Consider the following 26,762-nt stretch of genomic DNA (forward strand, 5'->3'; position numbering starts at 1 on the left):
GCAAATGAAAGCACTAACCAAATCAGTACCATTCAGTCATTACAGGATATACCTTTTGGAGTTGCTTTCCAGGCATAGTAAATATTTCATATGATCAAGTAATTAATATGCAATTAGAAGTTTCTTACCTATTACCTTTTTCTTCTCTGCCTTCTTTACAATTGGTCTTATAGTGGATTTTACAAGGCCTGGAATATGGCCCACCCAGATCTACCTGATGTTTATCTACTTAAAAGCTGCATTTTTAAAAAGACCTTAATCATCAAAGTAATTCCTTCTTTGATTATGCAAACTATTTGTGTTCATGGATTGAAAGATTTATTGATAGAATGACAATACTACACAAAGCAATCTATAAACTCAATATGATCTCTATCAACATTTCAACAGCTCTTTTGGCAGAAACAGAAAAGCCAACCCTAAAATTCCTATGGAATTGCAAGACATGCCGATAATCAGAACAACATGGAAAAGGAGGAACAATATTGGAGGACCCCCACTTTCTGATTTTTTCAAAATTTGTCATAAAGCTATTGTAATCAAATCAGTATGGTACTGGCATAAAGACAGACATATAGACAAATGAAATAAAATTGAGAGTTCAGAAACAAGCCCATACATCTACTATCAAATGATTCTTGACAAGGGTGTCAGAATCATTCAATGAGGAAAAATAGGCTCTTCAAAAAATAGTGTTGGGATAATTGTATATCCGCATGAAAAAGTTTGAAGTTGGACCCCTACCTTACAATACAACCAAAAATTAACTCAAAATGGATCAAAGACCTAAATGTTAGAGCTAAAACATAAAAATTCTGAGGAAAACATAGGTCAAATCTTCATGACCTTGTGTTTGACAATGGTTTTTAGATATAGCACCAAAATCATAAGAAATTAAAGAAAAAAATAGGACTTCATGAAAGTAAAAACTTCTGTGCAAGAAAGTGATGCATTTCTCCAGAATAGGAGAAGATATTTGCAAATCACATATAGGGTAAGGTTCAAGCATCCAGAATATATAAATAACTATTATTTATTATATATAGAATATATAAAATAACTATTACTTATAATAATAGATAACAGAATATATAAATAATAAACAGAATATATAAATAACAAACTGCAAAAAAACCAACCCAATTAAAAATTGGCAAAGGGCTCAAACAGACATGTCTTCAAAGAATATATACATATGACCAACAAGCACATGAAAAGATGCTCAATTATTAGTCATTGGGGAAATCTAATCAAAACCACAATGATAGGTACAACCTCACATCCACTAGAATGACTATAATGAAAAGTAAATGGACATTAACAAGACTTGGTGAAGATGTGGAGAAATTGGAACCCTTGTACTTGGATGGTGAGAATGTAAAATGGTGCATATGCTGTGGAAAACCATTTGGAGTTTGCTCAGAAAGTTAAACATACAACTACCATGTGGCCAAGAAATTCTATTCTTAGGTATATACCTAAAAGAATTGCTTTTTTCAGTTATTTTGAGGAGCCTGCCAGCCTCCTCTGTCCATGGAATTCTCCAGGCAAAAATACTGGAGTGGGTAGCTATTCCTTTCTCAAGGGGATTTTCCTGACCCAGGGATCAAACCCAGGTCTCCTTCATTGCAAGCTGATTCTTTACCATCTGAGCCACTAGGGAATCCCTATTTTGAAAAGAGGCATCCAAATATGTGTACATGAATCTTCATATGGTACTATTCACAATAGCCAAAAGATCAAAATACCCCTAATGTCCTTCAGTGAAAGAATGGATACAAAATATGCCTATCTATTCAATGGAATCTAATCCAGCTATAAAAAGAAATGAAAACTGACACACGCTACAACACTGATGGACCTCAAAAAGTGTACCTCAAAAAATGCTACAGTTTAGTAGCACTTAGTTCATTCACTATGCTGTGCATCCATGACATCCATCAACTTTGAAAACACTCTCATCAACCCAAACTCCAGCCTCCTCAGCCTCTGGAAAATTTATCTGCTTTCTGTCTCTATGGGTTTACCTCCCCTGGGTATTTAAAGTAAGTGGAATCATATGTGACCTTTGGTGCCTGATTTATTTAGCATATTGTTTTTTGAAGTTCATTAACATTATACATCGGAGAAGGCAATGGCAACCCCACTCCAGTGTTCTTGCCTGGAGAACCCCACGGACGGAGGAGCCTGGTGGGCTGCTGTCTATGGGGTCGCACAGAGTCAGACATGACTGAAGCGACTTAGCAGCAGCAGCAGCAGCAGCATATTATACATGTGTCAATGTTTCATTCTTTTTTTGGCTAGATAATTACCCATTGAATGGATATGCTACATTTTGTTTAAGAAATCAATTCCAGAAGAATTATAGATCTAAATATATAAAGTAAAATAATACAACTTGTAAATGAAAACATGGGAAAATATCTTCATGACCTTGGGGCAGGTGACGATTTCTTCACCAAGATTCCAACAGCACTAATAATGAGGCCTCTTTGGCTCCTCAAACACTTTTCACTCTGGGGTGGGGTACCATGGTGAGGTCAGGGCAGGGGAGGGTGGTGGGAGGCTTGAGGAGAAGGGAAGGTGGGAATGGAATACTGTCCTTTGGGTCTCCCCAGATCAGTTTTAGGAAGAAAAAGATATGAAACTAAGGATTTGGAAATAGATTCTTTTACATATTTATTTTGGGCCACTAGGCGAACTCTTAGTTCCCTATTCAGGTATCGAATCCTCACCCCCTGCATTAGGAGTGCAGAGTCTTGACCACTGGACCACCAAGGAGGCCCCAGAAATAGATTCCTTTAAAACTATCTGTGCCCCAGTCTCCCTTGGGCAGTCTTTGGGTGCCCCCCAGGCATAAGTGAACCTTGGTTTGAAGCCTGTTGGACTAAAGGACTCATCAGAGGTACTCCTCAGACAGCATCTCCAAGAAGCCTCTCTGGGCCTCGAGCACCCAGGCTTCTGCTGACTGGCAGGGGCTAGGGAACTGCAGCACCCCAACTTCTGAAGTGTGTTCTCCTTTATCAGAGGATTTTGGACCTGCCTGTGCAAGGATATTGTTGCTGTTTAGTCACTGAGCTGTGTCCGAGTCTTTGCAACCCCATGGGTTGTATCCTACCAGGCTCCTTTGTCCATGGGATTTCCCAGGCAATAATACTGGAGTGGGTTGCCATGACCTCCTCCAGGGAATCTTCCTGACCCAGGGATTGAACCTGTCTCTTATGTCTCCTCCATTGGAAGGCAGATTCTTTACCACTGAGCCACCTGGGAAGCAACAACAAAACAGACCATCGCTAAAAACGAATTCCTAGTCCCTAGTCCCATGGGAGATAGCCAAGAGATCACCTTTTGAAAGTGATGACACTTCCTGAGATGCCACTGCCAGGGTGAAGTTACTGTGATGTGTGGAGAGAGGGACCTTAGTCTCAAGGCTTGGATCTTGGGAGACTCTATTGCAATCCCCCTTCTGCCTCAAAACCCTGGAAAGGAAACCATCTAAGCTTCAGTTGCCTATTCTGTAAATCCAGGAGAATGGTCTCCCTGGCTTTTCCAAGGGCCCTTCAGCCCTAATGCACTACAAGACTTGAGGAGTCAGGGACACAGCTTTAAGTAACTGCAGCAGTAATTGTGCCTAAAGGCTCAGGGGTCACAAAGACTTTCAATAATCCACAAAAGTTACCACCTAGCTTCTCAGAGAAATGCCCACATACTCAGAATTTTGAAAGTCCTTTGAACTCATCCATGGACCACAGATAAGGAAGCCTTGCTTCCCAGACTTGTCGAAGACCACTGAAGGGAAGATATATTGTTTTCATGCTGATCTATCCCACAGGGATGCCAGCTCCCAGAGGGGCCCTGGCCAGCACAATAGGCAGAAAGGCTTTGGCAAAGGAGGGGCGAGTCTTTGTACAAGGACCATTAGGAGCCTGGGCCTGGGTAGGCCTGTGTCCACTGAGCCTGAAGACCTGAGAATTTTCTCCCTTGTTGTGAATTTTCAGAAAGGTTTCACCCGTTGTGTCAGGATCTGTGGGGGTAAGGGCTGGACAAAGCAGAATATGAGCCACATAGACTGCCCCCTGCTGTTACATTTCTCTCAGCTCACATTCCTGCTTACCTGTTTTAAGAAGGGCCTTTTTTTAACTTTTGTTTTGGGGTACAGCCGATTAACAATGTTGTGATAGTTTCAGGTGCATAGCCCAGGGACTCAGCCATATGTATACACGTGTATCTATTCTCCCCCAAACTCCCCTGCCATCCAGGCTGCCACACAACATTGGGTAGAGTTCCCTGTGCCCTACAGTTGGTTATCCATTTTAAATACAGCAGTGCGTACATGTCCATCCAAACCTCCCTCCTGCTGCTAAGTCACTTCAGTCGTGTCTGACTCTTAGCGACCCCATGGACTGCAGCCTACCAGGCTCCTCCACGCATGGGATTTTCCAGGCAAGAGTACTGGAGTGGGGTGCCATTGCCTTCTCCCCAAAACTCCCTAACTATTCCTTAAAAGCAAACAATAGACAGAGTTAAGATGGCTATTTTTCAGTCTTGGCAAGGGATTAGATGTTTCCCTTTAGGTTTACTTTTTACACACACACACAAAATGCGCAGATAGTTTGTGCCTGTACCACCTCAACTTTATGTGAGAACCTGCACTGGCTCCAGCATGGGGAATGCCCAAAAAATATGGTGCTGACACTTCAGTGAATGGGGCATAAGGTTAAGAAGAAAACCCACAATAACACCCGTTAGGGAAGCTAAGGGCCTCCCCAAGGGAGGCCTGGGGATGGCAGATATATGGGTACTACCTCAAGAGAGAACACTCTCAGCCATGAGATCTGTCACCAAACTCAAGTTCCTCTGAGGTGTCTGCAGCCCAGGGGTTGGAGTCAGTTCTTTCCTGTCACCCCCGGTCACACATCAGAGCCTAAGGATGGATGAGGGAAACCTCTCTTGGCGTTTCCTGGCTCTTTCTCTCTGCTGTTGCTAAGTCGCTTCAGTCATGTCTGACTCTGTGCACCCCCTTAAACAGCAGCCCACCAGGCTCCCCCGTCCCTGGGATTCTCCAGGCAAGAACACTGGAGTGGGTTGCCATTTCCTTCTCCATCTTTCTACTTCACCTGAAATGCCAACCCTGGGGCAGAACTGCTTCCCAGAGCTGGCCTGGCCTCCTCCCTCCCTCCTTCCCCAGGTGGTCTGGAAGATCAAGAGGTGACAGGTGCTCACCACCACTCCTCCTCACGTGCTCATGACTGTTGATCCTCAGGAGGATGGCCCTTCCTCCCCTTCACTTTTTCCACAGCTGCATCCCTCGCCTGGCCCATGATGGTAGGGAGGAGGAGGTGGCACAGAGGGAGGGAAGAAGGCAAAGACAGTGACAGGAATGGACGGCTTTCACAGCCACTACGTCTGACCACCCAGCCTGGGACAGGCTTTTGTAGGGAATCCCCTCATTAGGAATAGCTTCCCTCCATCCCACCCCAACAGGGTCATCATGGTGACCAACAACCTAACATCTCATGCTTTTCAAAAACTACAGAGAAGAGGTAGCAAAGAGAGCTTTTGAATCTGACAAGAAGACCATAATTTCATTCTTCTCTTCCTGCCCATTCTCAGTCACTGTGCCTATTCCCCTGGGGACAGAGGGACAGTTGACACAATTCGTGGCGGCTGAAGCGGGCATGGCCATGGCCTAGGGAGCAAGGTAGTGATGGAGGAAGAGGCTGCTGGGATGGGAGAAGGGCTGGAAGGGACGCCCCACAGGCTCTTTGGTAGCAGCCATGTCAGTTTTCTGGGCAGAAGTTGAAGAGACATGTCTTGAATGAACTGGCCTACACATGAGGACAGGTCCTGGTACCTTGGTCACAGTGGGCAGTGGCACTCTGCTCCCTGAGCCCTTGACTCCCAACCTCAGGCATCACAGAGATTGGAAGGCAAAAGACCACTGCCTGCTGCTCTCCTGGCTCCATTCTCAGCCAATCTTTTCCCTGATATCTCTCACTTGCTCTGAGTTGGAGCACAGTGGTGGAAATAGAGGAGCCCACAGCCCTCACGCCCGGCTCTGGTCATCTTTCTTCTCTTCAGTGCCATCTCTGCCTGTGGGATCTTAAGTGGTCTCTCCATTTTGTCCCCTGAATGAATATCCAGCCTGCATCTCCAGTCCCCTGGATTTTGTATGTTGTCTCCGTTGTCCTGAGAAAAGCATTGGAGTTCTCACCTCTTTAGCCACATTCTGGGGAGATGGCTAGCGAGTATGAAGCAGAATGACATCTCTCCTTCATTCCATCCTGCCATTTCTTCCCTTAGTGCCCACTTCTGAGATGGTGAGGGCTGATATGAGTGGTCAAGATGCATGGGGAAAGGGGCCCTGCGAGGCCGTGGCAGAGGGTTGAAAGGGAAAAATAGGTACTAATGAGTCAGTCAGGAGACCCAACTTCTACATTCTGTTCCACTACAAGAATGTCCTTTCTTCCTGGAGAAGTGGAGTATCTGAACTTGGAACCAGGAATTCCCAATCCTCTTCCTGTTTCTATTTACATCTAAAAGGTCTTCCTGCCATTTATGCCTTAAAAAAAAAAAAAATCTCTGTAGCAGGTGAGAAGTTGCTGTACAACACAGAGCCCAGCCAGGTGCTGAAGCTACAAGTGTTCTGAGTGGGGACAGCAGCTTTGGGAAGATGGAGTGCCCTTTTGCCAACCTGTTCTCAGGAACTTTGGTGAATGGGCAATAACTACTGGCTCCATCTGCACAGTACTTCCTTCAATTTTTGAGTCCATCTCTTCTTTCTAAATGCTACACATAGACTCTCCTGGCTATTCAGTGGTTAGGACTCCATGCTTCCACTGCAGGGGGCACAGGTTTGATCCCTGGTCTGGGAACTAAAATCCCAATGTGAACAAACCAGTTTCTGTCTGACTTGGCTTTCAGTGAGCCATCACTTTTAAGTCATAGGCCTTACCCTGCTCTGACTGGACATCCCCTCCTAGCATCCAATGTTCACTGAGGCTACAAGACCATGAGGCCATAGAGCTCTCCTTACCATTCTGAATAATTCAGTTTGCAAAATCTCCAGATCTTCCTGCAAAGCATCCATACATATGAAGCAATGCCTCAAGCGCCATACAAGTTGGCCTCCTGTTAGGTCCTGGAGCAGGGTGGCATCAACTTCAAAGTTTTCTAGTCCATATAACGAAAGTTAAAAAAAAAAAAAAACAAAAAGGCCACTCACATGCCCTATCCCTTCTATGGAGATAGGTACTTGGAAGAGAGCCCAGGCTGCCTCCTTCATCATTTCAGTCTAAATACCTCAGTGCTGAAGGCTCAGCAGGAAGAAAGGTATCAAGTGTTTCCAAGGCCCCCAGGCCTTTGCTTAATGCTAGAATTAATTGACAGAAAACACTGCAGTAGTGGGTGCTCAGGGGAGAGGCAACTAGAATGGGGGTACTTCTCCCAGGGCAAACACTGAAACTTCTCTTCCTGTTTCAGGATACAGTTCCCTGAACCCTGGACTTAGGCTGTTCATGTAGATAGGATGACAGCCACAGATACTGCCTCAAACTTAGTAATTCATTCTGAGCTCCCTTCAGAGAAACTGTGTACTCTTATGATCCATCTCTACTGAGAAAGAATGGGAGTAGGATTCCTCACCATCATGTATTTACTGAGTACCTGATACCTGAAGAATTTAGATCATGGAGGATGGGGAGGCTGAGTAACCAGACAGATACAAACAGGTAACTTCAGATATACAAGAACAATTCCACTCTTTTATTTATAAAGAACTTGCCAGGTATTGGTAGTAGGCACTGAAGATACAAAGCTGCATAAAACAGAGAGTTTAGATTCCTTTTTGCAAAACATCCCATGTGCCCCTCCTAAAAACATTGTTACTGGCTACTTCAACATTATGCACTCTTTCATCACATCCAGGATCTATCTCTAAATGGTGACTTTCCTCAGACTGGAGACACTGGACATGATTCCCTTCTCTTGTGGAGTTTCTGGTGTCTAACAAGGCTTGAACGCCTGCTAAAATTTCTCTTGCATATGCTACAGGTATAAGGCTGCTCACCTGTGTGGGTTCTCTGGTGTTTAATAAGGTGGGAGTTCTGAATGAATCTTTTCCCACATTCATAACATTTAAAGGGCTTCTCTCCAGTGTGAATTCTTAGGTGTGTGTGTAGATTTGTGTTATGACTAAAGCTTTTTCCACACCATGAGCACCTATATGGTTTAATTCCTTGGTGTGCCATTAAGTGCTTACTAAGATCTGAACTCCATCTAAACTGCTTATCACATTGTTGACATTTATAGGGTTTCTCTTCAGTATGAACCCTCTGGTGCTTAATAAGGTCAGAGCTAACTCTGAAGCTTTTTCCACATTCCTGACATTTAAAAGGTTTCTCTCCCTCATAGCCTTTCCCATGAACTCCTACAGGTTTTGGAAGCTCTTGTTTACAAGTTTTAAGTTTCTTTCTTTTCCTCCCTGGAAAAGCGCGAACTCGTTTCCGTACCCTGCATGTACAACCGTAATTTTCATTGCCCATTGTTGTCTCAGCATCTTTCATTGTGGCCTTTCTTACTACTTCGCATCCTGATGGTTGTATCTCTAATGTAGGAAGAGATACAGGTGGGTCATTTCCAGTGTCATTTTTGAGCTTTAACCCTGTTGGAATAAACAGAAGAATCAGCCACCTGTTTCCCAGAACAAGAAAACTGCAGGCATGGAAAGAAAAATCAACGCTGACAGCTTTTTAAAAATACAGGAACAAGGGATTTTTGGTCCAATCTGGACAAAATGGCACAGACCCATTTCTCCCTGGTCTTCCTTTCTGGGCACAACAACAAATCCATTCAAGAATGCAAGATACAATGAACAGAGAATTCTAAAAAGTGGTAAGAGGAAGGCAAAATTGTTTGGGACTCCAGGACTATAAGAGTAACACAGTAGGTATCTTACATCCCCACATCCAAAAAATGTAGGCAACCCAGATCTAGTGTTTTCCAAATCTCAACTGAGCAACAGAAGGCTACCTGAATAGGCTTACTCCATCCGCAATCTGAAATGGGAAACCTTCTGACAACATCAGAACTCCAATCGGAGACATCAGATTTGTCATGCAGAACTAGCAAGATGGACCTCGCTAACCAGCCACTAGCAGCCTGCCCCAGGAAGCTTCTTCATTCCTATGGGTCAGAGATTCCCACCGAGAGACACTCTAGCCTAAGTAAAGATCTTCCTCATTCCTCACTCTTTGGCAGCATGAGCATGAGCACATGGGAATCCCAGCAGTACCACATAAATCAAGGAAACCAAAATAATACCATAAAGGCTCTGAAAATTATGTCACTAGACACATATCCCACAAAGTAGGAAAGAACTTACATGCTAAACTAAAACAGAGTGACTGCCCATTAAAATATTTAAATAGGACCCAGACTCTCCTAACATAATAGACAAAATGATCAGGATACAAAAAAATAAATCACACAGCACACCTAGAACCAAAAAAAAAAAAAAAAATCACAATTTGAGTGAAAAAGGCAATCTGACAAAAATGGAATCATATTGGTAATCAAAACCAGAAAGACAATAGAAAAAATTTAAATATATGGAAACAAATGGAAATATACTTCTAAATAATCCATGATTCAAAGAGAAAGTCTCAAGGGAAATTTAAAAATACATAATTAAATGAAAATGAAATTATAATATATCAAAATATGTGGAATGCAGCTATAGCAATGCTCAGAGGAAAATGTATAGCCCTAAAGGCATACAATAGAAAAGAGGAAAGCTCTCAAATAAATAATCTAAGTTTCTACCTCAAGAAACCAGAAAAATAGGAAAATAAAAGTTGAAGAAAGGAATAATAAAGATCATAGCAGAAATTAAACAAAAAACTTGCTCCTCAAAAAATTAATAAAATTGATAAACCTGTATTAACTTAGGCAAAAATGAAAGAAGACGCAAACCATCCATATTAGGAAGGAAATTGGGTCTATCACTACACATTCTGCAGCAATTAAAGAGGTAATAAGGGAATACTATAACCAACTTATGTTCACAAATTTTAAGTTAGGGGAAAATGGGTAAATTTCTCAAAATCTACAAGCTATCAGAATTCAACCAGTGTGAAATAGATAATCTGAACAGCACACTGAAAATTAAAAATTGAATTCATAATTAAAAAGCTGCCAAAACAGACATCTCCAGATTCATATAGTGCTACTGGAGGATTCTACAAAATATCTATACAATTAACACCACTTTTATATCATCTCTTCCAGAAAAGAAAAAATACTACCCAAACCATTTCATAAGGCCAGTAATTACCCTGATAACAAAATCACACAAAGACAGTACTAAAAAGGAAAACTACAAACATCTCCCATGAACTTCAACACAAAAATCCTCAACAAAATATTGGCAATCAGAATGTAACAATATGTAAGCATTATATACCATGATCAAGTAGGATTTCAATATTTGAAATCAATCAACATAACCCACCATATACCGACAAGCTTTGAAAGATCATAATCCCATCAACTGACACAGAAAAGTATTTGACAAACCCTACATCCATTAACGATTAAAAAAAAAAAAAAAAACTTCAAGAAGGACCTCCTTGGTGGACCAGTGGCTAAGACTCCACATTCCCAATACAAGGGGCCCAGGTTCAATTCCTGGTCAGGGAACTAGACACTGAAATGATGCAACTAAGAATTTGTATGCCAAAACTAAGAGTTCACACACTTCAACTAAAAAGATCCTGAGTGCTGCAACGAAGAGCCAGCAGAGCCAAAAATAAATAAATAAAACCCTAGGAAAGTTAGGAATTATATCAACTTGATAAAATATCAATAAAAACCCTGCACTGACATCACATGTAATAGTGAAAGACATAACGTTTCCATGATAAAATTGGGAAGAAGGCAAGGATGTTTGCTCTCACCATTCTTATTCAACATTGTACCAGAAGTTGGACCTATTGCAACAAGGTAAAAAATAAATAAAAAGGACTGTAGATCATGTGACTATGTATAAAAATCCCAGGAAAAACCTTCTTAGAACTAATAAGCAAGTTCAGTAGGGTCACAGGATAAAAGAATAAAACATAAAATTAGAGGCATACCTATATAAAAACAGTGAACATTTACAGCTGTGCCAATGAAAATTAAATGCTTCTGCATATATTTGGCAAACATGTAGAGGATATGCAGACTGAAAATTATAAAAAGTAGATGAACTACTATACTCCAACAAAAACGTAAATAAAATGAACTTTTTTCCTATCAAAAAGTTGGTGATGGGACTTCCCTGGTGGTCCAGTGGTTAAGAATCCACCTTCCAATGCAGGGGACTCAGGTTTGATCCCTGGTTGGAGAACTAAAATCCCACATGCCCCAGGGCATTGAAGCTGCTGCTGCTGCTGCTAAGTCGCTTCAGTCGTGTCCGACTCTGTGCGACCCCACAGATGGCAGCCTACCAGGCTCCCCCGTCCCTGGGATTCTCCAGGCAAGAACACTGGAGTGGGTTGCCTTTTCCTTCTCCAGTGCATGAAAGTGAAAAGTGAAAGTGAAGTCGCTCAGTCGTATCCGACTCTTAGCAACCCCATGGACTGCAGCCTACCAGGCTCCTCCGTCCATAGTATTTTCCAGGCAAGAGTACTGGAGTGGGGTGCCATTGCCTTCTCCAGGTAATGAAGCTAGCACGGTGTAACTAGAGAGAGCCCTCAAGCGGTAACTAGAGAAACCTGCACACCACAATAAAGACCCAGTGAAGCCAAAATAAATAAATAAATAAATAATTTTTAAATGATGAAAGAAATCAAAGAAAACTTGAACAAACATACTGTGTTCATTATTTGGAAAAATCAACACAATAAAGATATCATTCCTCCTCAAATTAACATATGGTTTAATGTAATTTCTAGCAAAATTCCAAAAAAGTTTCTTCTAGATAAGCTTATTCTAAAATTTACATGGAAAGGGACAGGCCCTAGCATAGCTTAAAATTTATCTTGACAAAAGAATAAAGTGGCAAGAGAGACTCTATCTGATTCAGGCTTTCTATATTGTACAGCTACAGTAATCAAGACAGTGCAATATTGGCAGAGGTATAGACACATAACTCGATGGAACAAAGCAGATACACAAGTATGCCCAACTGATTTTGACAAAAGTGCAAAAACAACTCAAGGGAGGAAGGGCAGCCTTTTCAATAAACAAAGCTGAAGCAACTGGACCTACATAGGCAAAAAAACAAATGAGCTTCAATCTAAACTTCGTATCTTATATAGAATTTACTCAATATGAATCACAGACTAAAATGCAAACTTAAAAAACTTTTAGGAAAAACACAGAAAATTTTAGGGATCTATGGCTAGCCCTGATAGCAAAAATACAATCAGTAAAAGGAAAAGTGAAAAATTGGGCATCAAAATAAAAAACTTACTCTGTGGAAACCCATGGGAAGAGGATAAAAAGAAAAATATACAGATTTGGGGAAACTACTTGCAAACCATATACCCAAGAAAGCACTACAATCTGTAAGAGAACTCTCAAAATTCAACAGTTAAAAAACAACCTAATGAAAACCATGGCAAAGGCCGTTTCACTGAAGATAATATAAAGATGGCAACTAAACACATGAAAAACTACAACATCATTAGCTATTAGCGAAATGCAAGTCCAAGCCACAATGAGATGACATTACATACTTAACAGAATGCCAAAAAAAATTTTTTAATGGTAATACTATTAAACAATGGCAAGAATGTGGAGAAACTGGATCACATCCATTGCTGGCTAGGAAGGTAAAATGATGCAGCCACTCTGAAAAACAGTTTAGCATTAAACATCTAATTACCACATGAAACAGCAATTTCATTCTTTCACTCTTTATCCCAGAGAAACGAAAACCTACCATCTCTACACAAAATTCTGTACAGGAATGTTCATGGCAGCTTTATTCGCAATAGCCCAAGACTGAAGACAGCAAAAATATCTTTCAATGGATGAATGGTTAAACAAATTGTGGTTTATCAATATTACGGAATGCTTCTCAGCAGTAAAAATGAATGAACTACTGATACACACAATAACTTAGATGAATTTCCAGGGAATTATTGTGAAGGAGACAAGTTAATCTCCCAAAGCTACGTATTTTATGACTCTAATCATATATTTTTGAAATGGCAAAATTTTTAAAAACTGTAAGCAGATCAGTGGTTGGCCTAGGTTGGTGACGAGGTAGGGTGTGGGAGGGAAGTGTGTGTTGTTATATTGATAAAAGGGCAACAGGAAGCATCCTTGTGGTAATGCATCTTGATTGGGGTGGTGAATATACAAACCTCCACATGTGATAAAACCTTACAGAACTAAATATATACACACCCACAAATGAATACAAGGAAAAATAGAAATATGAATAAGGTCAGTGGACTGTACCCATTTTATTATCCTGGTTGTGACATTATATACGTTTGCAAAAGTTATCATTGAGGGAAAACGGGTAAAGTGTATATGGGTTCTTTGTATTACATTTAAAATATGCATGTGAATCTACAAATAAGTCAATAAAGAGGTTAATTTTTTTTAATATGTAGGAACAAAATCTTAAAATTGTTAAGCCCTTATAAAGGCTCCTATTAAGGAATTTTCTCCTTTTCCTATATGTACATTTACCTCAAAGAGACTCTCCAAGAATGTCCTTGAACTCTTAGGGACGTTAGGTCTATGGTTCTTGCCCTTGTAGGGTGCAATGATAATGCTCTGAGAATAAAACTTGGAGGTCATGGACTGCCATCTAAATTCTAGACTATTTCAGAAAAAGTGAATAACTCTTTATACTTTTATTTACTCCAAACATTTAAATGGGCGGAATCTTAAACTCAATATCTTCTTTATATTCTACCATGGCTGTGAGTGGATGTGCAATGAGGAAGCTAGGAACTAACCCTAAGGACACATGGAAACGTCATGGGACTGGGAGTCCTGTGGTATTCCAGCAGACCTGGTTAGAGATGAGGTGGCAGAGACCAGGATGGTAAGAGCAGAAGAGGTTGAGACATGGTTGTATTCAGGACTTATTTTGAAGACAGAGTTAAGAGTACTTGCTCACTGATTGGCTGGGGGGTAGGGTATAACAAAAGGACTGGAAAAAAGGATAACTGAGAGGTTTGGGGCCTGAACAACTGGGTAAACTGTGCTTTCTACTGACATGGAAAAGATGTGGAAAGAGTGGGCTTGCAGGGTAGGGCAAGAGTATGATAAATCAAGCAGTCTACTTAGGAGAAAGATGTGTGTAAAAAGCTCTCCAGGTGATCTGGATCTGCCTTCCCTTTCCCTCACACCATCAAGCTGAAAACCAACCCACTGCTGGGACACTCTCACCGGTGTGTATTTTCCATGAACTGAGGATGTAACAGATTGCTCAATTGCTGTACAAAAGAAAGGAAGACTCTTTACCTAGAGAGGTGACATTCTCATAGAGTTCCTGCATTACATCAAGGTAGAGGGTCCTCTGATCAGGGTCCATTATTAGCCATTCTTCCTCGGAAAAATACAAGGCCACATCTTCAAATGTCAACGGCCTCTAAAGAAGAGAGTAAGTTGTAGTTCAGTACTCGCTACAACAGAAGCCATCCTATCACTCATCTCTGAATTACATGGGAGAGTTACCAAAAAAGTTAAGATTCAAGGGAAAAGAAGTGAGATGACAGAAAAGGTACCCAAGAGATCAGTACACAGCTTGGGAGGTGCCCAATCCCACAGCGTCAATCTTAGTTGCCTAGGGAACACCTGGGGCTAATGTGCCTCAGAGCATCTGCTGTGTAAGGTAGGATCATGGGCAGCAGAGAAAAGTGGACAAGGCCCCATTCAGGCTACCTGAAAAAGCTTGTAAAGTACAGCTCACCTGGGACTTAGGCAAGGTGAGCTCAGACGCCATCTTCCAGCTTAGGGTGCTTTTCTGCTCACAAAAGGTTAGATTCTCTTCATCAGGCACAGCTGTGGGGAAGAAGCCAGAAAAAAAAATATATTTTCTGTTTATGAACACCCCAAACCAATTTCTACAGTTTAGGACTCCTTCAATAAAGACAGCTCACCTTCACATGTGTGCGTGCGCGTGTGTGCGCATGCACGTGCTCACATATGTGCACCAGAAGTGGCCTTCTCCTTATAAATTAAAACCAAAAAGCCACCACTCCATAGAACTGGTTCCCAGGTTTCATTAAATAAAAGGAAATCCATTGTTTTTCCTCTCATTGAAGAAAATGTTCACTGAGCTGGGCAAGCATTAGAGGTGTTTGAAAATTAAAACCTTGGGTCCTCCAGTGTATGGTGGGAAACATGGGAGATTTCATTACTTTTTTCCTGGTGTACAATTCTCTTCCCATTCTGCCACTGACAGCCCATTTCTGATCCCAATTTCTCCTCTAACGGTGAGATGACCCCGCCTTGTCCCTGCTCTACCTTCTTCTCCCCTCTCAAATTTCTATAGAAAAAGGTCCACACTGTGAACACCAGGGTTCTGTGGTCTGGATGCTTCTGCACCCCAGAATGACCTTCACCGTCACCCACCACTGACCTACTGTACTCCCACTAGAAAGACATCCTAACTGAAAGCATGACTGGGCACCTGGAAAATTCCCATGACATGCTACCTGAACCAATTACTATCACAGCTCCCAGGAAAAGATAATTATGATAAAACTCCTCACCTCCTTCATACACAGGCTGGGTTTCTTTGTGAGTATTCCAGCCCGGCTCTTGCAGTACCTGGTATATATTCGAACATTCTTCCTGGAACACACCCATTGGTTGGGGCTCTGCTGGCTTCCACTTAAAGCCTGGGGCCACTGCTGTTCCTCCCAAGAGCACTGTGTCCTTTCCCAGTTCATGGGCTGTGACCTAGAAATAATGCCCATCCTCATTAGCAAAGAGCTTTTGGTTTTGGGGTGGTGACAGAAGAACAAACAAGAGTCGAGTCCACGTTTGGGGAGTGTGTAAGGAAGTAATTTTAAAAAATGAAGAGATATTGTGCCATGATTTTCTCACAAGAAACTGTACACATGATCTGGGGAAATCAGATTAAAATGAGAGAAGCTATGACTGTTGCTGGCCTCCACACCTCCTTGGACAGCCACGGCTCAGGCCAAGAGCAGGGTAGGGGCAGGCTGCCTATTCTCTCACTGCCTCCACTCTCTTGCTTTCTAGACTTGGATCCTTGATTTAGTGGACTTTTATTTTCTAGTTTTCTCTAAAGAATAAGAAAATGAATAAAAAAGGGTTTTCGGTCAGTTAGATTTTCCAATCCTCCCACGTCCAGGGAACAATTTCATGGAGAAAGGGGATGCAGCAGAGGAAAAAATGGGGGAAGAACTGGATTCAACTTTCCTCCATACACTTCAGGTGTATAAGACACTTGTGCTCCTCAAGGTGGGCTCTCAAGGAGAGGAAGTATGCTGCCATCTCCCCAAGGCAGACCTGGTTACCCACTCACCAGCAAGGCCAAGGGAAAGCATGAAGGAAGGCCACAGAGGCTCTTTTCTCCTGGCCCTGAGATGTGTGTTCCCATCCCAGAGAGCACCACCCCTCAGCATTCAGATTTTCTCCATTTTTCTGTTAGCTTTGTTCTCCTTTCTGATCCTTGCTTCCCTTTTCTCTTTCCATTTCTTCTCTTTCTTTGCAGTCTCCCCAGAAAGGTTTGACTTATACTTTGGCTGCTACCCTCTCCTGCCTTTGACCTTTAAAACCCTGCATTCAGAGGTTTTTTTCCTCCCTTTCTAGCATTTTCTTGCCTTTTATTTCTTGGCTGCTAAGTCCTGTCTCCTTGGCCATCTAGGCCAGGCCCACCACCTTCAATTCACCCTGGTCCTAAAGAGGGCAAAATGCATTTCTTTTTTCTAAGGCTAGGAAAAGACTCTCAGGAACTCCCAAACCTGGAAGCTATCACTGCTCAAGTCTGTGATTTCAGATCGCACTTAGTTATTCTAAAGGAACAACAGAAGAGTGACTTAATCCATCTCATTCTCCAATTATTGACCCCACTTTCACCCTCTTTCACAGTGTACATGTAAGGAATCTTTCTGCTCACCTCATTGCTTATTCCACCAGATTCTCTCTTAAAGCGGTCTACCAGGGCAACAGCCTCTTTGATGTTCTGTGGATGATACTTCTGCACCCAGTTCTGGATATGACTGGGCAGAACATCCAGGAACTGCTCCAGCACCAGCAATTCCAAGATTTGCTCTTTTGAGTGGATCTGTGGCCTCAGCCACTGATAGCATAATTCCTGCAGTTGGCTGATAACCTCATATGGTCCAGGTGCGTCATGATAACAGAAGCTCCGGAAGCGCTGGCGAGCACTCTCAGGACTAAGACTGCCCATCTGTGGGCTGGATTTCTTACTCTTATCGGAACTCTCTTTCACAGACCTCTTAGTACCCTGCAAAACCTCCACATGTGGGTACAAGCATGCATTCGCCTCCACATGGCTCATCATTATTTGCTCTGGGAACACTTTTTCTCCTACTTGTGACATCCTCCTGGGCCACCTGATAACTGAGGCCTTGTCAGGTTTGGTACAAAACCAGTGAGTGGATCTTCTCCCCAAGGGCACTGAGAGAGGGGAGGAAAAAAAAAAGTACACATCAAGAATAAAGCCACATGACGCACATTTACTATTTATAGTTATCAAAGAAGAAGGAACAGAAAGTTATCAGAAAAGCAGGAACAGAAAGTAACTGTTCTGCCTCCTCTTTAAAATTAACTGCCATTCCTGAAGGCTCAAGACTCAGGACATGTTCTCAACCTTTCTTCTGTTACCCAACTTTGAAACAAATATACAGCTCTGGAAAGACAAATGTTAGTTCATCACTTTTTCTTTAAGGTTGAGGGATGAAAAAACTTGCATGCATTTGCTAAAAGGAGCTTTGATGTTATCCAGTACTTAATCTGTGCACTTCCTGTCCCACCTTTATAAACGGGGGTATTTGACTTTCTCTACATTTTAATAGATCATTCCAGTTTCTTATCCTCAGTGAGATGAGGGATAACTGCTCTGTCCCTTCATCTTCTTCTGAAGACTGATTCCTTTGCTTCATGGAACATCTATATTCTCTTTTCCATCATATTAATACTGGAAAGGAAACTGAGACACCCAGATCAGGAAAGAATTAGAGGAAAAAGTAACCTTATTCCTTTCAGCAAGTTTCCCCCACTAAGCTATCAGATGGCATCAACACTGCTTCTTTCGTACCTCCTGGGAACACTTATAAAAGTCACTGCCCCTTTCTACCTATGTATGAAAATTTCTGCTCACTTTACTAGGAAAACTCACAGCTGGCTTTGTTTACAAGATATCCAAAGGGTCACACTGTAAAAAAAAAAAAAAAGGGAGAAACAGCGACGATTAAGGTGCTTCGGAAACAAGAAAGGTCCTAGATAAAGGTAACCCTTGTCTTGACTTTACATTTTCTCAGGGTCATAGACATTTTTAAGCAAGGCTGAGGATGGCCTTGAGAGTTTGATTTTCTCAGAGGTGACCCAAGAGAAACAACAACAAAGCTCTTTCAAGGAAGCCACAGGTATTCAAAGAAATGGTTGGTTCCTGCTGCCTATCTAGGCTCGAGAGGTACAGGGACACTTCCTGCATTTCTCTGTCAGCAGACACTAATGTCTTGGAGGCTGAAATGATCTCTTTCTCGGAGCTTCCCTGATAGCTCAGTTAGTAAAGAATCCACCTGCAATGCGGGAGACCCCAGTTCGATTCCTAGGCCGGGGAAGATCTGCTGGAAAAGGGATAGGCTACCCACTCCTATATTCTTGGACTTCCCTTGTGGCTCAGGTGGTAAAAAAAAATCCACCCACAATGTGGGAGACCTAGGTTCGACCCCTGGGTTGGGAAGACGCTACCCACTCCAGTACTCTGGCCTGGAGAATTCCACGGACTGTATTCATAAAAAGTTGGGACACAACTGAGCGACTTTCAAGTTCACCAGTAATATGCTCGTAAGCCAGCAGAAACGGGCAAGTTTCGCTGGGTGCACTGGTAGGCTTTACTGCCCTATGCCCCACCTACACCTTCTGCGTCGAAAGTACCAAAAGCTCTCAACACACCAGCAGCCTCCGAGTCTACTTCAGCAGCAACCCTGGGTGTTATTTCCACACAGTGCACAAAAGTTTGCTTCCGGAGGTTAGATGTGACTGTCTGAGTACCGGCCTCCTCGAGAACAGGTACCGCCGGTTCTCAGAGCCACCCGCCTCCCGGCAAAGACGCCACAGCGAAACGAAAAGGCTGCGCCCCGGCTAACTTCCGCCCTTCCCCCACCCCCGCTCACCGCAACGCAGCTGGCTCGTGAGGTATCTCTAAGGGTATCGGGGGTTATTTCTCGGGGGTCTCCTGACCAAACCCAGAACGAAAATCAGCTCCTCGATTACCTCCTCCCAGCTCTGGCTTCCGTGGACGCCACTTCCCTCTCTCTGGGCTCGGCTATGGAGTCACCACACCTCACGCCGTCGCGGGGAGGAAGGCAGGTCCGGGTTCCCGCGCCCCCGGGGGCTGTGCCGGGAAGGCGCGAGGCCCCGGGAGCGCACGGACCTTGAAGTTCAGTCCCCGGCGCGACCCCTCTAGCGCTTCGAGACCGTACCCCGCCACGCCATTTTGGGGTCTCGTGCTGCGGGCCGGGCGCCAACCGGAAGAGAGAGTGGCTTCCGGTGGCTGCGTGATAGCCACGCCCATAACCGCCCTCCCGCCACCTGCGGAGTCGCGCGCGCGCGAGTCCGGAAGTGTCCCGCACGTCTGGGGTCGCGCGCGCGCGAGTCCAGAAGTGTCCCGCACGTCCGCCCCATCCTGGGTTCAGCCCCGGATGCAGAAAAAAAAAAGGACAGTTCAGGTCACCGAGTCTCGGGCTCACGGGAGTCCTAGCGGCGCCGCGAAGGAGGCTGTCTCCTGCGACCGTCCGCGATCTCGGAATCCCCGACTTGCTGCGTGTCTTGCATCCAGATTACTACTGAATCGCATTCCAACAGCCGGTGGCCTTTTCTACCGGGAAGTTCGCCTGGTTAGGACCCCGATCTCCGAAAGTCATGACCAGGATTGTCGGGACTCGAGTTAAGAGGCTTTTGGTCCTCCTGGCCAGACCCCTCGCTGCATCAGAAGCAGCAGTCCCTGATATTTTTAAAATCCTTTTCTGGTTTGCAGGCACGTGCTCCCCAACTATTATTGTTTGTTCTTGTTAGGTAGGCTTTAACCTCATGGTGTCCCTTACATTTATATTTCTCTTTGACATATAAAGAAATTCAGATACAGGACGCGGCATCCACAGAGTCATGTGGATTACAGGTGGCAGATTTTAGACCAAGTTAGGTCTCCTGTTATACCCCATGCTTTTGCTACTATATTATGCTTCCCTGAAGGACAGGAATCTTGTTTGGTCTTACACGTCCTGTAGTGCTTAGCATAGTTCTTTGGAGAAGGCATCCTTCTAAGAACCCAGATATCTCAGGTTGTCAGTGTCTCCAAATTTTCATTTTTTACCTAGTATTGAGCCATTTGGACAAAAGTTATCTATAAGAATCAAAGAGGAGAAACTATGTGTAGCTCAGTTGTACAGTGGAGATGAAACTGACGTCAGTGTGAAAAATCAGTGTGAGAAACTACTCTGGCAAGGATACCAGAGATCTGCAAGCCAAGGAGGAAAATAAACAAGGAGCGCCTTTCCGCCTTTTAACATGCAAACTAAGATTACACTCAGAAGATAAGGTTAATCCTTATTTGCAGAGCAAAGCTGCCCAAAAGTGTGAGAGGACGCAGTGCATTATCTGTGATTGTAAAACTAGTAAAGATGTTTGCTTCACCAGGGAGTCGTTTTCAGGCATTCTCAACCGAATGTTTTATGACAATGGAAGAGAAGTCAGAGCCTTGTTGCTTCTGGATAATTCCCAGGCTTACCTTTCAGCTCAGTCACTAACCAGTGAGGATGGTCAGATAAAGGCATTTTCTTTTTCCTCTTTTTTAAATAGTGAGATTTTTAAACCATGTGAAATTTAATATTAATCTGCTAAAGGTTATTCCTTATAATTGTCTTCAAAAGAAATTAGATTATACAGTTAGCCATTTAAAATGAATATGGAAAGAAGTATGATGATCTCTCCAGTTTTCCTTATAACCTACTATGGCTTATATGCTTATATGCTTCAAAGAAAAGAAAAAAAAGTTAAATGACTATAGACTCCAGGAAGACAGGTTGTAATTCACTTAAATTTCCTTACATATTATTAATATGATTAGTGGTTTAAGCATTCATTGACCCATGTTTTCCATTATAAAACTATGCATAATTAAAGGTTTATAACTTACTTATAATTTAAATCCATAACACCCAGATCCCTTCCATAGTTATGTTTTGGCTAATATGTTTGAGACACTAAGTAAAAAGAAACTGTGTAAAATCTGTGTGAAAAGGATTTTCTTTCCTCTAAACACTTCAACTTTGAGTCACCCAAGGAATCAAGATGCGATACTGAGCAGCAAACAACTTTATAGGTGGAAGCAAGAATACTGGAGTGGGTTACCATGTCCTCTTCCAGGGAATCTTCTTGACCCAGGGATGGAACCCGTGTCTCTTACATCTTCTGCATTGGCAGATGGGTTCTTTACCACTGGTGAAAGCTTACCAGAAGGGGGGCTGATCTGGGGACTAGGTGAAGACCCCTGTTGGAATGCCGTTTTAGTGCCTAAGAGCAATTATACGGGCCTCCTCTTTGCTCAGGCTTCAAGGGAAACATTTCAAGTAGGAGCAACATCAGCTTGGTGACATCATAAGATCTGTGCACTTCCTGTCCCACCTTTATAAACGGGGGTATTTGACTTTCTCTACATTTTAATAGATCATTCCAGTTTCTTATCCTCAGTGAGATGAGGGATAACTGCTCTGTCCCTTCATCTTCTTATGAAGACTGATTCCTTTGCTTCATGGAACATCTATATTCTCTTTTCCATCATATTAATACTGGAAAGGAAACTGAGACACCCAGATCAGGAAAGAATTAGAGGAAAAAGTAACCTTATTCTTTTCAGCAAGTTTCCCCCACTAAGCTATCAGATGGCATCAACACTGCTTCTTTCCTTACCTCCTGGGAACACTTATAAAAGTCACTGCCCCTTTCTACCTATGTATGAAAATTTCTGCTCACTTTACTAGGAAAACTCACAGCTGGCTTTGTTTACAAGATATCCAAAGGGTCACACTGTAAAAAAAAAAAAAAAGGGAGAAACAGCGACGATTAAGGTGCTTCGGAAACAAGAAAGGTCCTAGATAAAGGTAACCCTTGTCTTGACTTTACATTTTCTCAGGGTCATAGACATTTTTAAGCAAGGCTGAGGATGGCCTTGAGAGTTTGATTTTCTCAGAGGTGACCCAAGAGAAACAACAACAAAGCTCTTTCAAGGAAGCCACAGGTATTCAAAGAAATGGTTGGTTCCTGCTGCCTATCTAGGCTCGAGAGGTACAGGGACACTTCCTGCATTTCTCTGTCAGCAGACACTAATGTCTTGGAGGCTGAAATGATCTCTTTCTCGGAGCTTCCCTGATAGCTCAGTTAGTAAAGAATCCACCTGCAATGCGGGAGACCCCAGTTCGATTCCTAGGCCGGGGAAGATCTGCTGGAAAAGGGATAGGCTACCCACTCCTATATTCTTGGACTTCCCTTGTGGCTCAGGTGGTAAAAAAAAATCCACCCACAATGTGGGAGACCTAGGTTCGACCCCTGGGTTGGGAAGACGCTACCCACTCCAGTACTCTGGCCTGGAGAATTCCACGGACTGTATTCATAAAAAGTTGGGACACAACTGAGCGACTTTCAAGTTCACCAGTAATATGCTCGTAAGCCAGCAGAAACGGGCAAGTTTCGCTGGGTGCACTGGTAGGCTTTACTGCCCTATGCCCCACCTACACCTTCTGCGTCGAAAGTACCAAAAGCTCTCAACACACCAGCAGCCTCCGAGTCTACTTCAGCAGCAACCCTGGGTGTTATTTCCACACAGTGCACAAAAGTTTGCTTCCGGAGGTTAGATGTGACTGTCTGAGTACCGGCCTCCTCGAGAACAGGTACCGCCGGTTCTCAGAGCCACCCGCCTCCCGGCAAAGACGCCACAGCGAAACGAAAAGGCTGCGCCCCGGCTAACTTCCGCCCTTCCCCCACCCCCGCTCACCGCAACGCAGCTGGCTCGTGAGGTATCTCTAAGGGTATCGGGGGTTATTTCTCGGGGGTCTCCTGACCAAACCCAGAACGAAAATCAGCTCCTCGATTACCTCCTCCCAGCTCTGGCTTCCGTGGACGCCACTTCCCTCTCTCTGGGCTCGGCTATGGAGTCACCACACCTCACGCCGTCGCGGGGAGGAAGGCAGGTCCGGGTTCCCGCGCCCCCGGGGGCTGTGCCGGGAAGGCGCGAGGCCCCGGGAGCGCACGGACCTTGAAGTTCAGTCCCCGGCGCGACCCCTCTAGCGCTTCGAGACCGTACCCCGCCACGCCATTTTGGGGTCTCGTGCTGCGGGCCGGGCGCCAACCGGAAGAGAGAGTGGCTTCCGGTGGCTGCGTGATAGCCACGCCCATAACCGCCCTCCCGCCACCTGCGGAGTCGCGCGCGCGCGAGTCCGGAAGTGTCCCGCACGTCTGGGGTCGCGCGCGCGCGAGTCCAGAAGTGTCCCGCACGTCCGCCCCATCCTGGGTTCAGCCCCGGATGCAGAAAAAAAAAAGGACAGTTCAGGTCACCGAGTCTCGGGCTCACGGGAGTCCTAGCGGCGCCGCGAAGGAGGCTGTCTCCTGCGACCGTCCGCGATCTCGGAATCCCCGACTTGCTGCGTGTCTTGCATCCAGATTACTACTGAATCGCATTCCAACAGCCGGTGGCCTTTTCTACCGGGAAGTTCGCCTGGTTAGGACCCCGATCTCCGAAAGTCATGACCAGGATTGTCGGGACTCGAGTTAAGAGGCTTTTGGTCCTCCTGGCCAGACCCCTCGCTGCATCAGAAGCAGCAGTCCCTGATATTTTTAAAATCCTTTTCTGGTTTGCAGGCACGTGCTCCCCAACTATTATTGTTTGTTCTTGTTAGGTAGGCTTTAACCTCATGGTGTCCCTTACATTTATATTTCTCTTTGACATATAAAGAAATTCAGATACAGGACGCGGCATCCACAGAGTCATGTGGATTACAGGTGGCAGATTTTAGACCAAGTTAGGTCTCCTGTTATACCCCATGCTTTTGCTACTATATTATGCTTCCCTGAAGGACAGGAATCTTGTTTGGTCTTACACGTCCTGTAGTGCTTAGCATAGTTCTTTGGAGAAGGCATCCTTCTAAGAACCCAGATATCTCAGGTTGTCAGTGTCTCCAAATTTTCATTTTTTACCTAGTATTGAGCCATTTGGACAAAAGTTATCTATAAGAATCAAAGAGGAGAAACTATGTGTAGCTCAGTTGTACAGTGGAGATGAAACTGACGTCAGTGTGAAAAATCAGTGTGAGAAACTACTCTGGCAAGGATACCAGAGATCTGCAAGCCAAGGAGGAAAATAAACAAGGAGCGCCTTTCCGCCTTTTAACATGCAAACTAAGATTACACTCAGAAGATAAGGTTAATCCTTATTTGCAGAGCAAAGCTGCCCAAAAGTGTGAGAGGACGCAGTGCATTATCTGTGATTGTAAAACTAGTAAAGATGTTTGCTTCACCAGGGAGTCGTTTTCAGGCATTCTCAACCGAATGTTTTATGACAATGGAAGAGAAGTCAGAGCCTTGTTGCTTCTGGATAATTCCCAGGCTTACCTTTCAGCTCAGTCACTAACCAGTGAGGATGGTCAGATAAAGGCATTTTCTTTTTCCTCTTTTTTAAATAGTGAGATTTTTAAACCATGTGAAATTTAATATTAATCTGCTAAAGGTTATTCCTTATAATTGTCTTCAAAAGAAATTAGATTATACAGTTAGCCATTTAAAATGAATATGGAAAGAAGTATGATGATCTCTCCAGTTTTCCTTATAACCTACTATGGCTTATATGCTTATATGCTTCAAAGAAAAGAAAAAAAAGTTAAATGACTATAGACTCCAGGAAGACAGGTTGTAATTCACTTAAATTTCCTTACATATTATTAATATGATTAGTGGTTTAAGCATTCATTGACCCATGTTTTCCATTATAAAACTATGCATAATTAAAGGTTTATAACTTACTTATAATTTAAATCCATAACACCCAGATCCCTTCCATAGTTATGTTTTGGCTAATATGTTTGAGACACTAAGTAAAAAGAAACTGTGTAAAATCTGTGTGAAAAGGATTTTCTTTCCTCTAAACACTTCAACTTTGAGTCACCCAAGGAATCAAGATGCGATACTGAGCAGCAAACAACTTTATAGGTGGAAGCAAGAATACTGGAGTGGGTTACCATGTCCTCTTCCAGGGAATCTTCTTGACCCAGGGATGGAACCCGTGTCTCTTACATCTTCTGCATTGGCAGATGGGTTCTTTACCACTGGTGAAAGCTTACCAGAAGGGGGGCTGATCTGGGGACTAGGTGAAGACCCCTGTTGGAATGCCGTTTTAGTGCCTAAGAGCAATTATACGGGCCTCCTCTTTGCTCAGGCTTCAAGGGAAACATTTCAAGTAGGAGCAACATCAGCTTGGTGACATCATAAGATCTGTGCACTTCCTGTCCCACCTTTATAAACGGGGGTATTTGACTTTCTCTACATTTTAATAGATCATTCCAGTTTCTTATCCTCAGTGAGATGAGGGATAACTGCTCTGTCCCTTCATCTTCTTATGAAGACTGATTCCTTTGCTTCATGGAACATCTATATTCTCTTTTCCATCATATTAATACTGGAAAGGAAACTGAGACACCCAGATCAGGAAAGAATTAGAGGAAAAAGTAACCTTATTCTTTTCAGCAAGTTTCCCCCACTAAGCTATCAGATGGCATCAACACTGCTTCTTTCCTTACCTCCTGGGAACACTTATAAAAGTCACTGCCCCTTTCTACCTATGTATGAAAATTTCTGCTCACTTTACTAGGAAAACTCACAGCTGGCTTTGTTTACAAGATATCCAAAGGGTCACACTGTAAAAAAAAAAAAAAAGGGAGAAACAGCGACGATTAAGGTGCTTCGGAAACAAGAAAGGTCCTAGATAAAGGTAACCCTTGTCTTGACTTTACATTTTCTCAGGGTCATAGACATTTTTAAGCAAGGCTGAGGATGGCCTTGAGAGTTTGATTTTCTCAGAGGTGACCCAAGAGAAACAACAACAAAGCTCTTTCAAGGAAGCCACAGGTATTCAAAGAAATGGCTGGTTCCTGCTGCCTATCTAGGCTCGAGAGGTACAGGGACACTTCCTGCATTTCTCTGTCAGCAGACACTAATGTCTTGGAGGCTGAAATGATCTCTTTCTCGGAGCTTCCCTGATAGCTCAGTTAGTAAAGAATCCACCTGCAATGCGGGAGACCCCAGTTCGATTCCTAGGCCGGGGAAGATCTGCTGGAAAAGGGATAGGCTACCCACTCCTATATTCTTGGACTTCCCTTGTGGCTCAGGTGGTAAAAAAAAATCCACCCACAATGTGGGAGACCTAGGTTCGACCCCTGGGTTGGGAAGACGCTACCCACTCCAGTACTCTGGCCTGGAGAATTCCACGGACTGTATTCATAAAAAGTTGGGACACAACTGAGCGACTTTCAAGTTCACCAGTAATA

At 43.5% G+C, this 26,762-nt stretch overlaps 1 protein-coding gene across 24 annotated transcripts in view; it reads right to left on the reverse strand.

The window, feature by feature from the left end:
• ZNF75D (zinc finger protein 75D) overlaps window positions 1-26,762 on the reverse strand; it is a 35,957-nt gene that overhangs the window by 4,475 nt on the left and 4,720 nt on the right. For 5 of the 24 annotated variants that reach the window (XR_011446417.1, XM_070291988.1, XM_070291982.1 and 2 more), the window contains exons 2-6: window positions 17,102-17,625; window positions 15,726-15,915; window positions 14,921-15,012; window positions 14,473-14,599; window positions 8,511-8,662 (exon numbers count right to left, since the gene is read on the reverse strand). Coding sequence is in view for 22 of the 24 variants with exons in the window: in XM_070291988.1 (XP_070148089.1) it covers window positions 8,511-8,662; window positions 14,473-14,599; window positions 14,921-15,012; window positions 15,726-15,915; window positions 17,102-17,548 (1,008 nt within the window). In the remaining 2 variants the exon portion in view is untranslated. Of the gene's footprint in view, window positions 1-7,743; window positions 8,663-14,472; window positions 14,600-14,920; window positions 15,013-15,725; window positions 15,916-17,101; window positions 17,626-19,446; window positions 19,879-23,639; window positions 23,701-26,762 lie in introns of those variants that run through there. The other 19 variants (XM_070291985.1, XM_070291993.1, XM_070291984.1 and 16 more) reach the window with 11 other exon arrangements.

The sequence above is a fragment of the Ovis canadensis genome, chromosome X (assembly GCF_042477335.2).
Source record: "Ovis canadensis isolate MfBH-ARS-UI-01 breed Bighorn chromosome X, ARS-UI_OviCan_v2, whole genome shotgun sequence".
NCBI lineage: Eukaryota > Metazoa > Chordata > Mammalia > Artiodactyla > Bovidae > Ovis > Ovis canadensis.